The 15366-nt window shown below is 35.6% G+C and overlaps 1 protein-coding gene across 3 annotated transcripts; it reads right to left on the minus strand.

Moving 5' to 3' along the window:
- Window positions 1-5718: 5718 nt before the first annotated feature.
- Window positions 5719-14218, minus strand: LOC131531641 (cytochrome P450 2J4). Of its 3 annotated transcripts, none has more exons than XM_058762563.1 (11): window positions 14141-14218; window positions 11388-11429; window positions 10687-10889; window positions 10440-10602; window positions 9516-9665; window positions 9213-9373; window positions 8039-8215; window positions 7668-7806; window positions 7392-7579; window positions 7031-7172; window positions 5719-6570 (listed from the first exon to the last, which is right to left on the minus strand). In XM_058762563.1, exons 3-11 carry the CDS (start codon window positions 10882-10884, stop codon window positions 6395-6397), a joined length of 1494 nt encoding a protein of 497 aa, XP_058618546.1. In that variant the 5' UTR covers window positions 10885-10889; window positions 11388-11429; window positions 14141-14218; the 3' UTR covers window positions 5719-6394. The 3 variants fall into 3 exon arrangements, with proteins under 3 accessions (XP_058618546.1, XP_058618545.1, XP_058618543.1); XM_058762562.1 differs by lacking the exon at window positions 14141-14218 and adding an exon at window positions 11943-11996; XM_058762560.1 differs by lacking the exon at window positions 14141-14218 and having other exon boundaries at window positions 11388-11620.
- Between the last annotated feature and the right edge of the window lie 1148 nt (window positions 14219-15366).

The following is a 15366-nucleotide window of genomic DNA, read 5'->3' on the forward strand; positions in this document are numbered from 1 at the left end:
AAGCCCACATACTTACTTGCCGGCAACCCGCCAAAATAAAAGCCTACTGATTTTAAGGTTGAAAATGATAAATTAATATTTTAAAAAATGAAAAGTGAATATTAAGTTTACCATAAAATATTTGTATTTAATACTCCCTTTTTATTTTAAAATATAATAGTATTATAACACTTTTTTATTGTTTATTATATTTTTTTTTAAACTAACTAAATAAAGTGCAATAATATAACTATAATTAATTTACTTTTTATAGTTATATTTCATGGATCACACTACGTGCAGTGTGAGGACCAAACCAAATCTCCAGGTTCTCTTATGAGAATCAGGCTGAAAAACTTGTGCACCTCTGCTAATAAACATTTCTAATATTTAAATATGAAGGTAAAAATCATACTTTAAACAGATGACATTCACTGACTGCCTGCCAGAGGTCAACAACACAATAATACTGAACTGATGCACACTTACCATTGAATTTCTTTTTTTTTTTTTTTTGTATAGATAGATACTAATAATAAATAAATAAATGTATAACTAATAAATGTAAGTATTAATAAAATACATTAACTTATGACAACAGATTTATGCATTTATGCAATGTCAATAAATATAATATATGACAACACATACCATTTTAACTATTTGACACGCCCACAACTTCACATGCCAAGTGGAAGACAAATGATCACATAAATGCCTAAAAATACACAAATCATTATTATTATTATTTTAAAAAGTTAGTAATGAATGTCATGATGCTTACTTGATATCTGACACAGATACCTCATTATGGATCTGAAAAGTTCTGCATATCAGGTACAGTATAAGAACGGGTTTACAGTGTTTTTGAGGTTGTATCAATGTTTCTCTAATGTAGTTGTTGGGGGTTGTTTTAAAATATTAAATTAATTGAGCTCATTCAGATCAAAAATCCCCAGGCGCCACAACATTTTTGCCCACTGCTCCAGGTGTGTGTTCTTTTTGTGTGTGTGTGTGTGTACTTGGAGGGTGTACTTGTTAAATGCAGAGAACAAATTCTGAGTATGTGGAAACCATACTTGGCAACACGTCACTTTACTTTCACTTTCACTTAAAAAAAACTATATACAGATTAATTTTAATTTTGTTTGATAGATTATTTCAGTCCTCGGTTTATTTATGAATTCAAAATGTGAAAATCTTTATCAATACAACATTCTGTGCTGCATGTTTAATACTACAGAAATAATCCACTCACACGTGTGCGTACTTTTAAAAGTTTTTAATTTTTGCATTTGTTGTTTCTTTGTACATTTATCCTTATTTTCCATTTTCATTAAATGATCAAACTCAACAATAACAGACGAATCTGAGGACTGAAACCTCACAGTCCAACATAATCACAGCTTTCTGTGGGTCAGTTGCAGTGGGAGTTGATAACAACCCGGTGTGCAGCACGCACACTTCCACTTATTGACTGGGAATGAGACGGACCCTTAATTTCCACAATGTCTCCAGGATTCACAGCCATCCTGAATGACGGTCTTGACCACATGATCATGGCATGATGTCAGGTTGCTGCAAGGGTTGTGCTGAGAAAGCGGCTTGATGCAGCCGTACACCTGCTTTCCACACGCTCCACTGCATTTACAGTCATCCTGCACCACAACAGCCTCACGACCACAGCATGCCACACAGCTGCAAGGGTTCTTGTGAACAGGTACAGAGCTCTTCACTGTGCTGCAGTCGTCCGACTTCACTCTTAAGGACGGGAAACGACCGACTTTCCAGAAGTTGTTGAGGGCTGACTTATTACAAGACATAGTGTGAGCTGAAACAATAGAAGAGAGAGATTGTGAGAGGGTGAATGACAAGAAAAAACATGAAAAAGCAATGATTATCTTAAAAAAAGTAATAAAAACAAACAGAATTTGGTTAAATACTTACATGTGTTCAGTCCTTTTCAGTCTTGATTTAAGCAAGTCTTGCTGGAAGCAGCTCTTCTCTCGCTCTGATGTTTCTCTCCTCAGCAGCCCGGTATATATTCACATCTTCATCTCCACCCGTCCACAGCTCAGAGATGAAGAATTTTATTTTCAATGAGAGGGCAGGTTTAGTGTTTAGAATGAGTCTCACTTATATAAACTTACATACAGCAGTGCAGTCTTCATAGTGTTACATTAGATTGTTTCACTTGCTGTATTTAACATTAGATTTCACAGCCTATAGCGTAAGTGTAAATGTGAGTCATTTTAGTGATAATGGGAAAGGAGGTTTAACAAGAAGTAATAATACACCTCATTTGTCATCTAGGAGAATTAATCAGACAGATTAACAATTTGTATCTCAATTTAATCTGACAAGCATGATATAAAGCAGATGTCATTACTCAGTAGTTTTTATACAACCCCTTTATGGCACAAACAAAAACAAGATGCAACATTGCAGAAAAGCAGCAACTGTGCAGAACAAAGATAAAAATAGACAAACTTGATGTCTGTGTGTGGAAAAGTGTGACTATGAGGACGTGTGTATGAATTGTGTGGATCCAACATAATAGAATGAGTATAAACAATGGTGTAGAAAAGAAATTCACTCAGAAATTACTAGGAAATGTCACAAATAATTACAAAGAAAAAGCAAGTAATACATTGAATTAAACATAATACACTGAATGTTGAAATATAATGTAATATATGGAAATAATTGTGACTTTTTTCCCATAGTGTGGACTTATAAACTAATGGAAGCACATTTGTGCCACAAAAAAGGCAATTTCTGATCTTATTCAAAAATGAGTTTGTTGTTTTTTTCCCCACATACTAGAAGATAACATTTCTAGAATGTATATAGTTTTTTTTTCTTTCTTTTTCATTTAGTATGAAAACGTAATCATTTGAGTGACTAACTGAACATGCTTTGGCACTGCATTAACCATTGCGTAATATGAGGATTCAACGTGCTATTTTAAACGGCTTTTAATTACTTCTCATTAAACATAATTTCTCATCGTGGTGGAAATGACACTTTCCTCTGTAAATACTGTATTGAAAATGAAAACAGTGAGATGCATGATGAATACTAAACTCTCGCTCCCATAAGACTTACATTCTCCTGCTCCCGCTATTTAAGTTTAAATAAGTGAGACTCATTCTAAACACTAAACCTGCCCTCTCATGAAAAATAAAATTGATATACTTGATATACAGAACTTTCCAAATCCATGTTTAAGGAGGTATCATGTCAGATATCAGGTAAATGCCATGACAATCACTACTAAGTCTTTAAAATAATTATAGTAATTTGTATATTTTTCAGGCATTGGCATGATCATTTGTCTTCTGCTCGTCATCACTCACTCACATATATGCATAAAGCTGTTGTAATAAGTTGATGTATTTTATTAATACTTAGATTTATTAGTGATACATTTATTTATCAATTATTAGTCATCAATTTTTAGTCACAAATGATAGAGTTGAAACTATAAAATACCACAAACTAATTGAAAGGACTCAAGTACTGTATGTATTTGATAATTGTCCTTGTCCTGCTTATTACAAGACTACTTATCGCAAAATAAACTCCACCAGAGAGACACAAGAGTCTGTTTGGTGTTTAATATGGAGTAATTGTGCCAGGTTGCTTGATGATAACTTTTTATCCCCTTATTTATAATACATTTTTAGCAACACGCTGATTGGTTTCATTTAGTTTGACAAAATAAAATGCATCAGTAAAAGTTAAGTGTAATGTTTTGGGGTTATTAAGCCTCTTATTAAGAAACCACAACTAGATCCTAGTGAACTGGTAAATTACAGACCCATTTCAAATCTTCTGTTTATGTCTAAAATTCTAGAACAAGTTGCGTCTGTTCAAATGTGCTCCTTCCTGCAAAAAAAAAAAAAAATGATATGAAGAATTTCAGTCAGTTTCAGGCCCCATCATAGGACAGAAACTGCACTTGTTAAAATTACAAATGACTTGCTTTGTGACAATATTTACATGTGCCAAATATAGAACCACACGGAATAAGAAAAAAAGAGGCAATTCTGAGTTGATATCTCACAATTCAGACTTTTTGTTCCTGCAATTCTGAGAAAAAAATCTAAATTGTGAGAGAAAGGTCTAAATTGTGAGATATAAGACTTGTGCGAAAAAAGAAATCATACTTTTTTGTCAATTATTTTATAGTGTACATACTAAAGGCTAATCTTATTCAGGAATGAGTTTTAGTTTTTTTCCCCCAACATACTAGAAAAAAAGATTATAGTATGTAAATATTTGTTTTTTGTTTTTTTAAGAAAACGTCTAATCATTTGAGTAAGTAAATGAACATGCTTTGGCACGGCATTAACCATTGCATAACACGAAGATGCCATTCACACATGCCATTCATTAAACTGCTTTTGTTCATTCATTAATCATCACTTCATACTGTGAGCAAAAATTACACTTTCTTCTATGTAATACTGTAAAGATTGCACTAATTCTGTATTTAAAATTAAATCAGTGCAACTCATGAAGAGCACTAAAGTCTCCCTCCCATGAAATGGAGAATTCCTCACATTCTTCATCTCTGAGCTGTGGACGGGTGGTGAATATGTGAATATATACCGGGCTGCTGAGTAGAGAAACATCAGAGCAAGAGAAGAGCTGCTTCCAGCAAGACTTCCTTAGAGTTCAATAAATCAAGACTGAACAGGACAAATGTAAGTACTTAATTTGACGTTTATTACCGTTTTTTTAAGATAATCATTGCTTTTTCATGTTTTTTCTTGTCATTCATCCTCTCACAATCTCTCTCTTCTATTGTTTCAGCTCACACTATGTCTTGTAATAAGTCAGCCCTCAACAACTTCTGGAAAGTCGGTCGTTTCCCGTCCTTAAGAGTGAAGTCGGACGACTGCAGCACAGTGAAGAGCTCTGTACCTGTTCACAAGAACCCTTGCAGCTGTGTGGCATGCTGTGGTCGTGAGGCTGTTGTGGTGCAGGATGGCTGTAAATGCAGTGGAGCGTGTGGAAAGCAGGTGTACGGCTGCATCAAGCCGCTTTCTCAGCACAACCCTTGCAGCAACCTGACATCATGCCATGATCATGTGGTCAAGACCGTCATTCAGGATGGCTGTGAATCCTGGAGACATTGTGGAAATGAAGGGTCCGTCTCATTCCCAGTCAATAAGTGGAAGTGTGCGTGCTGCACACCGGGTTATCAACTCCCACTGCAACTGACCCACAGAAAGCTGTGATTATGTTGGACTGTGAGGTTTCAGTCCTCAGATTCATCTCTCAATAATTGAGATTAATCTTGAAGCTGGAAAAATGAGGCTAAAGGTATAAAGAAATCTCAAATGGAAAATAAAAGCATTAAAAGAATACATGAGTAAATTGTTTATTTATCTTTTCCCCATAACAAACAGACCTGTACTTGCAGTTATATAGCATAAACAAATCTGACCAGAAACAGAAAAACATTACGCTTAACTTTTACTGATGCATTTTATTTTGTCAAACTAAATGTAAAACAATCAGTGTGTTGCTTAAAATTAATTATAAATAAGGGGACAAAAAGGTATCGTCCACCAACATGGAATAATGACCCCATATTAAACTCCAAACAGGCTCTTGAATCACTCTTCTGGAGTTTATTTTGCAACAAGTAGTCTTGTAATAAGCAGGATTAGGAAGATTATCAAATAAATACACAGACATAAAATACTGATTGAAATCAAGGTTATTTTATTACCCGAGACAACTGCAGAGTGCAGCATATGCGAAATAATAGCAGCTGTGTAAGCATATGAATGAATCGCTTTGGATAAAAGAGTTAAAAAAAAAAAAAAAAAAGTCCAACAGTGGTTGTTAAATATAAAAAAGATATTCAACTGCCCTAATGCAGAAATTGACCGACTCATTTAGATGGCAACTGGCCAGAAATTTAACCAATTACCTGCACCGTAAATGCCATGTGACCAATGACTCAGCAGTTACAGGGAAATGATATCATGACAAAGCACCATAAAAACATAAAAAGACTCAAACACTTCACAAACAACTATTCTGAGCTGTGAAGCCAAGAACTGCAGAAAATACAAGTCCAATTCATGCTTTTACAGGTAAATCATCATGTGAATTATAACGCATCAGAATATATAGCTACTTTTGGATGCCTATCAAGATGCTCTGTCTTCAATTTGAGACAGCTAACATTATCCAAATAAATTATGTAGGATATATGATCAAACATGGGCAAAAAAAATAAACTTTGTGTATTAAATGAAAATAAAATACCATTTTCATAACTTTACTACTATGTGTGTTTTATGTTACCAAATAGAAACAAATGCTTATTTGTGCTTCACAGTGAGCTTCACTGAGCGTATTCTTTTATTTTATATGTTGCAATCGTGTGGCACTATCGAGGTACAGCACAAATGTGGAAGGGTTCAGGAGCAGAAGCGATGGCAACTGTCCTTTTGAGACTCAGTGTTTCTCCCTCAGGTGGCAGGAAGGTAAAATTCTGCATCAGAGAGACAAAGAAGAGGAAGAGCTCCATACGAGCGAGCTGCTCACCTGGACACATCCTCTTACCTGGAAATAAGGCTCTGGATCAGTTTTTTTTTTTTATTAGTTTATATATAGTACCATTCAAAAGTTTTGGGGTCAGTAAGATATTTTTTAAAGAAATGAATAGCTTAATTCAGCAAAAAGGCATGAAATTGATCATAAGTGACAGTAAAGATTTTTATAATCTTACAAAAGATTTATATTTCAAATGAATGCTGTTCTTTTGAAAAAATAAATAAATAAATAAAAAATTGTAAATAAATAATGTTAAACGGTTATTTGAAATTGTAATAATATTTCACAATATTACTCTTTTTTTACTGTATTGATCAAATAAATGCAACCTTGGTGAGCATAAGAGACTTCTTTCAGAAACAAACAAAAAATGTACTGACCTCAAACTTTTGAACAGTAGTGCATGTGTGCATGTATATATTTATTTTAGTTGTAGTTTATATACTACATATTCCTCCTTGTGACCTACCTATTGAAAAGGGAATGAAATTTTCTCTCTTCAGAAATTTGCCATTTTCATCCAGAAAGTGAGCAGGATTGAATTCATATGGATTGCGATATTCATTCTTGTCCTCTAGAATTGGCTTCAACATTGGCAGCACCATCACACCCTGTCATAGGACAAAACGTAAGAATTCGAAAACTGAAAGAACGTTTCAGTTCTTTCCACTCTTCCATAATCCTTGAATGTAATGCTGTATCTAATGTGAATAATCACTGAGATTAATGGTTCTAAAATCTCTCTTTTTTTTGTTGCTACATTTAATTTTTCCTTTAGATTTCTGGTTGAAATATGACCTGGATTCTACAAACAGTACTTTATGACTTACCTTTGGTATGAGACATCCTGCTACTGTGGTGTCTTTGCTGGCAACTCTCGGTGGAATGAAGGCAAGAACATTTGCGAACCTCAGAATCTCATGCATCACAGCGTAGGTGTACGGCAGATGCGCCCTGTCTTCCATCAACGGCTGACGTCTCTGTCCAATCACCTGATCAATCTCAGAATGGACTTTCTCTACAGAAAGTGAATGTGCAGAGTAGGTGGACATGCATATACACATCTGACTAACAAGTAGACAAGTAATAGGAGCGGAGTGGCCCACCTTGCACTTCTGGATACTTGGCCATGTAGAGTAAAGCCCAGCTCATTGATTTAGCAGTGCTTTCCGTTCCTGCTCCAAACAGATCCAACACACAGTGTATCAGGTTTTCCTCTGTGAATTCCGCCTCATTGTCCTTACACTGGGAACAATGGAAAGATGAGGAAGGGCATACAACCATGGACAAAAAGAAGGATTAAACACAGAGATGGCTACAGTAGAGCGACCTTATAAAGAGGTAATTGCAAAGTAAAAATGCAGGGTGTTTCATTTGAAATACTTGAATTATTAGCTAGCTAATGTGTATAAAACCCCAAGAAAAGACTTAAAATGACTGCATTATCATTATGCAAGCATCTGCCAAAATAAGTTACCTTCTCAATTTCATCCAGATAACAGTCAATGTAGTCTCTAGGACTAGTTGGGTTTCTGTCCTCTTTGTGCTTTCTGATTTCCTCCTTAAAAAAGAGCTTAAGTTTGGAAAGGTTGGCAAATGCAGTCTGGTGCTTTCCTGGCAGCAGGGACATCAAAGCGGGAAACGTGTTATACAACTGTTGAGGGACAAACATATTTGGTCATTACGTTGTAAATCTTTGCAGGAAATGACTTATTAAAATATAACTAAAATTTAAAGTAGGAGTTGAAATGGCTAATCTGAAAAAAAAAAAATATTCCAATATCAAATCTCCCTCAATAGTCAATATAAAATCTAAATTGATAATTACTTTTTTAAATGGATGTTCCTAGTCTTATTCTGCATGTATTAGCGCATGTTTTTCCAAAGAACAAGCATTTGTCTTTGTAAGATCCAAATGGGTTGCAAAACAGATTCATATTGGCTTTAAAGCAAGAGACGCCTTTGCGAATTTCAGTTTAGACATTCAGCAACTACAGCATGCTTTATTCATATTTTTTATGAACACTTATCACATTTCCAGAGATCTCAAAAGCGCCATCATAGTGGGGTAAACTTATATATTGGTGAATGGAAAATACATTTTTGCATTCCCAATTTCTAAACACCAAAAGAACCAAAAGGGGGAAAAAATATCAAGAGATTGATTACGTTGGTCAGAAATGAGACAGACGTCAAATTTGCAGTTGCTCCTTTAGCCAATGTATTATAAACACTTACACGGCACTGTTAACTAGTTGTTTGTTTTTTGTTTTTTACTTTAATGCCAAGGTATGAAATGTATAGTGTTTTAAATATGTTAGTTTAAATAAATATAAATAAGTTTCTTTCTTCTGTTAAACGAAGATGATATTTTGAAGAATGTGGGGAACCAAACAATTGTTGGTCACCATTGACTTCCATAAAATCGAAAAAAATACCATGGGAGTCACCCACATGGAGGTTACCCACATGCTTCAAAATATCTTTTATGTTCAAGAGAAGAAAGAAACTCTTACAGGGTTGGAACAACTTGAGTGTGACTAAATGTCAGAATTTTAATTTCTGGGCAAACCATGCCTTCAATGACTGCGGGAACACACTCTTATCACAGTCTGTGAAAAGGGTCCAATATAATAAATTTGGTCCCATACCCGGCCCCAGACATTGATGGGCAGCTTAAAGGTTTCATCTGAATACTGCAGCAGCTCATGAAAATGATGGTTGTCATACTCAAACTTGTAGCCAAAAACCAGGCTGCATATTATATTGCCCACTGCGTAGGTCAAGAGGTGATGAGGGTTGAATGGCAAACCTTGGGAAGCAAAAGAGAGAAAGAATGGTTATAGCTAAAAACAGTACTTTCACTGTTTTCACAAATCATTGCCTGTAGAGCACAGGGTGTACTCGAAGCCTGTTGAGATGTATGACTTGACACAGAAATGGTGCTCACTGACCTTGTTTGGTTTGCAAAAAACTACAGACAAAGCTACACTCCTGCAGGATGGAGTTTTCTAGAGTTTTCTTGCCCACACCGAAATACTTCAGCGTTGCCAGAGCAAAGCGCCTCTGATGACGCCACATGTGTCCACTGGAGAAGATCAGACCTACATACAAAATGGTAAGAAAAAAAAAAAAGAACTAAATCCATGCTCACTAAATGAAATCAGTAACAGCTATTACTCGTGGTCTGCAAATTTACTGTTGGGTCTGATATTTGCATTTCTTTGCAAAGCTGTGTTACACTCTGACAGTGACAAATCAATCTGTGCCAAGAACAGTACAAAGTCTGATAAACTTTCCTATACCATCACGATGGCAAATTTATGTCAGAACAAAATGTTGGCTTGTAAATGTGGTCAGGCATGTGTTGATGAATGGTGCTGTGATGAAAGTGGAGCATTTTACAGCAAATAATTTCAATATATGGAACTTTTGAATTGTGAAATCTACAGTATGTTTTCATAGTACTGAATGAATGAACTTCTTTATTTCAAGAGAGGAAAATTCAATTTCTCGTTACATCAGAATCACCGTAACGGTTAACACAATGTATGTCATGAATAGTTCTGCATTTCTTTAAATACAAAGCTTGCTATTGTAGCCATTGCTGAAGGAAATTTTACCACCATCACTGGAGCTTTTCACAATTTATACACAAGTTATTTTATTGACAGAGCAAATATAAACAAATTAGCTGTCTGAAATGTTGTGAATCCATATTAATGTCTTGAATGAAAGCAGAATTAAGAAATATTTCGTGATGTTCTACAAAATTGCTGATTCAACAATGTTATCAACAGTCATATTTCTGAACACTTTAAAGTATAAACAGTGTTATTCATAGTGACGTGTTGGCTGTGTGTACTGTGTTCCTCTACCTTGCCCTTTACTGATCTTGTCATTCACAGGGAAGTACGGCCGGTCTGTGAAGATGTCCGCCTGCTCCACAAACGCCTCTTTGAAGCTCTCGTATCCAGTAAGCAGTATGCAAGGTTTGCTTCCCAGATACAGTGTGCTCACATCTCCATACCTCTCAGCAATCTAAGCAACATGTTATATTACATATTGTAATGTACCCAACTAGTAGCCAAGTCATTACTGCTCTTCATACAACTGAAAACTTACCTTCGGAAAAACCTCCATTGGATCACTAAAGCCTATATTCAGTACATTTCCAACCAAAGGCAGAGGGAAGGGTCCTGGCGGCATGTTGTTTGTAAGAACATCACGCAGGTGTTTCACCAGCAGCAGCACACACAGAAATATCAGGAGACCCTGAACATCCATCCACGGACCCATCAGCTGTGACAGCACTGACGCCATGTTTACTGAGACGAGAGATGGGTTACACACATGAAGAATACTTATATACATATTTTAGAGAACATTCATCTCTATGTGACCACACATGTCTGAATGTCACTGCATTAGATGGAATATCAAAGAAATGATCTGTGTGCTCAAATGTTTCATGAGCCACTCTCAACTTTAAGTTCAGCTTATGTATAAGTTATAACGCACTTTAAAAAGTACTATCTATCTATCTATAGTGAGAGAGAGAGAGAGAGAGAGAGAGAGATTACTTTTTAAAGTGTTATACATAAGCTGAACTTCAAGTTGATACACACACACACAAACAATAATGTGCTTTCAGAACATTTTTGAGCATGTCTCAAGTCAAGTGTCCAAACACTTTCAGAGTATATCAACATGTTTGCTAGGCATGCTCACAAAAGTTTAGTAGGCTGTTGTTTTAGACTTCACAATATGCTACTGAAAAGGACATGCAACATATCAGATGAAGGGAACAAAGCTGTATTACTTACCCAGTGTTCAGACCAGTTTGTTTCCTAATTTCATCAGCAAACCTGAAGAAAACACGACCATTTACTATATATATGTAGCCTACTGTAGATGGTCTGCAATGTCTGATAACTAGTTAGATTAATACAGAAGCTTCTCAAAACAACACAATTCACTTTGCTTCCAATTCGCTTCGGTACTTGATTCGTTCTTGGTGTAAACGTGATCTATGACGTCCGAGGTGAGGTTGCGTTAAACGGACCACATAGATAGATAGATAGATAGATAGATAGATAGATAGATAGATAGATAGATAGATAGATAGATAGATAGATAGATAGATAGATAGATAGATAGATAGATAGGCGAATTATTATTATTGTGGATATTTCAGGACGAACATTTCGACAGCGTTTTTGAAATATTTCTGATTTTCACCTGACGGCAAATTGACGCCAAGAAGGTTAGCTACTATAAAACAACAGACCTCGAACGTTTCCCAGGGATAATAACTATTACAAATTTGAATAGGGCTAACAAGAATGTTTCCTTTCAAAAGTTAATGATTTTCCCCTGACCTGAAGCCAAATTGACCATATGCACAGAGCTCTATTTAGAACTTCCGGATAAAGATAAACCAGCTCGTAATCTTCCGGTGAAGCTCATTTTATATGTGCTAAATATAGGTAGAGACTCTCACAGAAACATCTCCTGCCTCATTCTTATCAGAAACTGAAAAACAAAATAATTGCAACATTGTAAATAATGATTGTGGAATTAACATACAGACAAATAAACACTATCATAACTGTTTAGGCAGTTAGGTTAATCTTTTAAACACGTAATGGTATTCTCGATTAATCAATATCTTACCTTCAAAGCCATGAACACATTTTTAAAATCTTATAAAATTTTAAGCCATTTATTGTTTCTCAACTCTGTGTGGTAAAATTCCCATTATTAAAGGTTCCGTTTTCATTCATGAAGACATGAAGAAATATGCTAAAAACGTGTCTCGGCGAAAAATAGACTTTTTAAGATGAAAATGAAATTACCGTTATAACCAAGAGATGGCAGTATAGGATCACTCATTGGCTGCAGCTGCCATTTCAACTTAGTTTTTCACGTCTTTTGATTTATTATAAAATAAATATTATAACAAATTTAGTACTTTGTCACACTGAAGTATAAAGTAGGCTAAAGCAAGTGCAGGAAGTCACAAATTCACAGTCAAATATAAATTAAATAAGTTGGTATAACAAACAAATAATGCATTCAGTATTTTGATATGTTTAGATTTAATTTAAATAACTAGGCTACATCGTTTAAGTTTTATCCAACACAGACCTGTAGTTTTGTTAGTCTGAATTTAGTCTGAATCACTTAATGCACAGCTTTATTTTGACATCGGCTCGTCAGGTGATTCATTCCGTTGCCGCTGTCAAACATAATTACTCGCGGCATGATTTAACGGATTCCCTCGCGTAAGTTTAACATTCGCATTTTGTCATTCCTGAAACGGAATATGTGGAAGTTTGGTCATCTTAGACAAACAAAACTTTTCTCCTAAATGTGAATGGATTATGTAGAGAAACCGAGTAAAGGACGCTCTTCTTACGGCACAGTACACTTGACCGGAAATGGCTGAGCTGGCTTATCTACAACCAGGAAGTAACTGTGCATAAGGTCAATTGACGCTCCAGAGAAGAAGTTGCGTTGGTTACTATAACAACAGCAGACAGTTCGAACGTTTCCCACGTAATTTATAAATATTTACATATCACAAGTTAAAATACATACATCAGCAACAACAAGAGTTTTTTTTTGTTTGTTTGTTTGTTTTTTAGTATAAAAAGTTATCTGAATAGTAGTTAGGATTAAGCTGCTGAGAGGTGTGCAATTATGATGCCGGCGCCCATTTTCGCCCACCTGCCAAATTATTACCCCTCTCGTTGAAATCGCTATATGATTGCTTAATCCTAACCCCTCCCCCACAACCTAAACCTACCAATACTAGGTCGGATCATTTGGCTCTCGTCAGTCTTGTTGTCTTTTGTATTCTTCTGTTATCTTTTCGCCGTAATGTTATATAACGTGTCCATCAGGGAAATAGGGCGCACAAAGGTCGATCGTCGCCTGGTGGGCCCCCCAGCATCTGATCATATCATAAATGGATCGCAAAATTTGATATCCATAATGAATTTTCACTAGCTGCCAATTAGATTAAAATGAAGAATTAGTCACGTTCGTTTAGATAACCATAGCCGTAGATCGCTGAAGTGTCAGCATCGGATCGGATGGTTTATCGACAAATAATAAGCAGCCTATTGTCATTATTTATCACTTTAATAAACACATATCTCCAAAACTGAATAGTCATTCATAGGATTGAGCTGCTAACAAGTGTGCAGTTATAGCCTATAGTTTTGATCTGTGTAACCTCTTGGTTCTGATCTACTTTATCTTCCATATCTTTTTAGCTTAATTGGTATACAATGTATGCATTGAGTGTAAGATAGCATATGTCTGTATTGAGTGCTAAGTTCTTTGAACCTTGACCTGGACTGAACCATTTTCTAATAAAGTGTTCCTTTACAAACATTTTCAGTTTTTTGTATTGTCATATATATATATATCAGAGTACTCCATTATATGACATAAACACATCTCATAAAATCTAGAAATAAATTAGTAAAATAGAAGAAATAACATCACTGATCCTGGTTCACATGTGCCTGCATGATACAGACAATCAAAGGAAGACTCAAAATCTTACCTTCAGTGTTTTGAGCAGTGGCTGCTGGCTGAAGATGTTGTGAATGAGAACGCGGTCAGTGTGTTTCTCTTGGTTGTTGTTCCATTTATGTACTGTGGAAGAATTTAATTTCACCAACAAAGCCGAGCTGGATGTCTTATGACGTGCTGCAAACGGTGCATTTAGTGCATTACTGACCACAGTGGTGAGACTGGAAAGGTTTTGGTTTGAGAAATTCAGAGGCCATTCAAGGACTCTTCTAAAGGGGGGGGGGGGGGCTAAATTGAGCACCATATTAAAATGATTTCTGAAGATTCATGTGATACTGAAGATTGGAGTAATGATGCTGAAAATTCAGCTTTGCATCACAGGAATAAATTACATTTTAATGTTTAAAAGTTTTTTTTTTATTGTTGTTGTAATAATATCTCATAATATATTGTTTTTACTGTGTTTTTGATCAAATAAATGCAGCCTCAGTAAGTAGGCTATAAGACACTACCTTAAAAAAAAAAACGTAATCTTAATTATTTCAAACTTTTGACCAGAGTATAAACAAATTATATAACTTATTGGGTGAAATCAGGTATAATCTACAACATAGTCATATTGTGTTCATGGCCGTAGCCAGGCTTTGAAAATTAGTGAGGTCCGGATGGGGGGATGGTTGGGGGGAGATTGGATGCTATAATAACCTCTTATTATAGAATTGTGCTATAATAACCCCTATATATACAACTCATTATACACTATTAACACTCTGACTCCTCTGAGTTCGATTGCTTCAGTCTGTTGTGCTGCTGAGAGGTTTGTGTTTGTAGCTCCGTGTACCTTCGCTTTTTATTGAATCTCTACTTTACTTTCAATCCCTTTTGTCTAAAGTGATAATATATAACTTAATTCCCACCATATTTCTGGTGTTATCTTTCAAACTAATCTAACTAATTTGATCGTTCTCCTTTAAAAACCGCGAGTGCAGCTTGTTAGCCCGTTAGCTTGTCACTGGTGGTTCCATTTGCATTTCTATTCGCGCCTATTATTATTTTATTTTTTCCTCGCTCCGTTTTTCATGAGCTCATCAAACAACAGTGGTAAGTGGTAAGTTGTTGGTATCATTCATCAATCACGGTGAGTAATGGCTTCTTCTCCTGCTATTGTTGTTTGCACTGTTTGCCACATGTATAGTTTATCTGTCTCTGTCAGCAGCGAGGATTCACATGTGATAAATGCAGGGAAATAGTTAGGCT

This window comes from Onychostoma macrolepis, chromosome 23 (genome assembly GCF_012432095.1).
Source record: "Onychostoma macrolepis isolate SWU-2019 chromosome 23, ASM1243209v1, whole genome shotgun sequence".
Taxonomy (NCBI): Eukaryota; Metazoa; Chordata; class Actinopteri; order Cypriniformes; family Cyprinidae; genus Onychostoma; species Onychostoma macrolepis.

Bases quoted from the DNA above. Each gene is read 5' to 3' on its own strand.
- LOC131531641 (XM_058762563.1), bottom strand. From the start codon at position 10,884: ATGGCGTCAGTGCTGTCACAGCTGATGGGTCCGTGGATGGATGTTCAG. The intron at 8,216-9,212 runs GTATGGGACCAA...GTCCCTCAACAG, and splicing joins CCATCAATGTCTGGGGCCGG to TTGTATAACACGTTTCCCGC. The intron at 7,807-8,038 runs GTAACTTATTTT...CATTGTTCCCAG, and splicing joins ATCTGGATGAAATTGAGAAG to TGTAAGGACAATGAGGCGGA.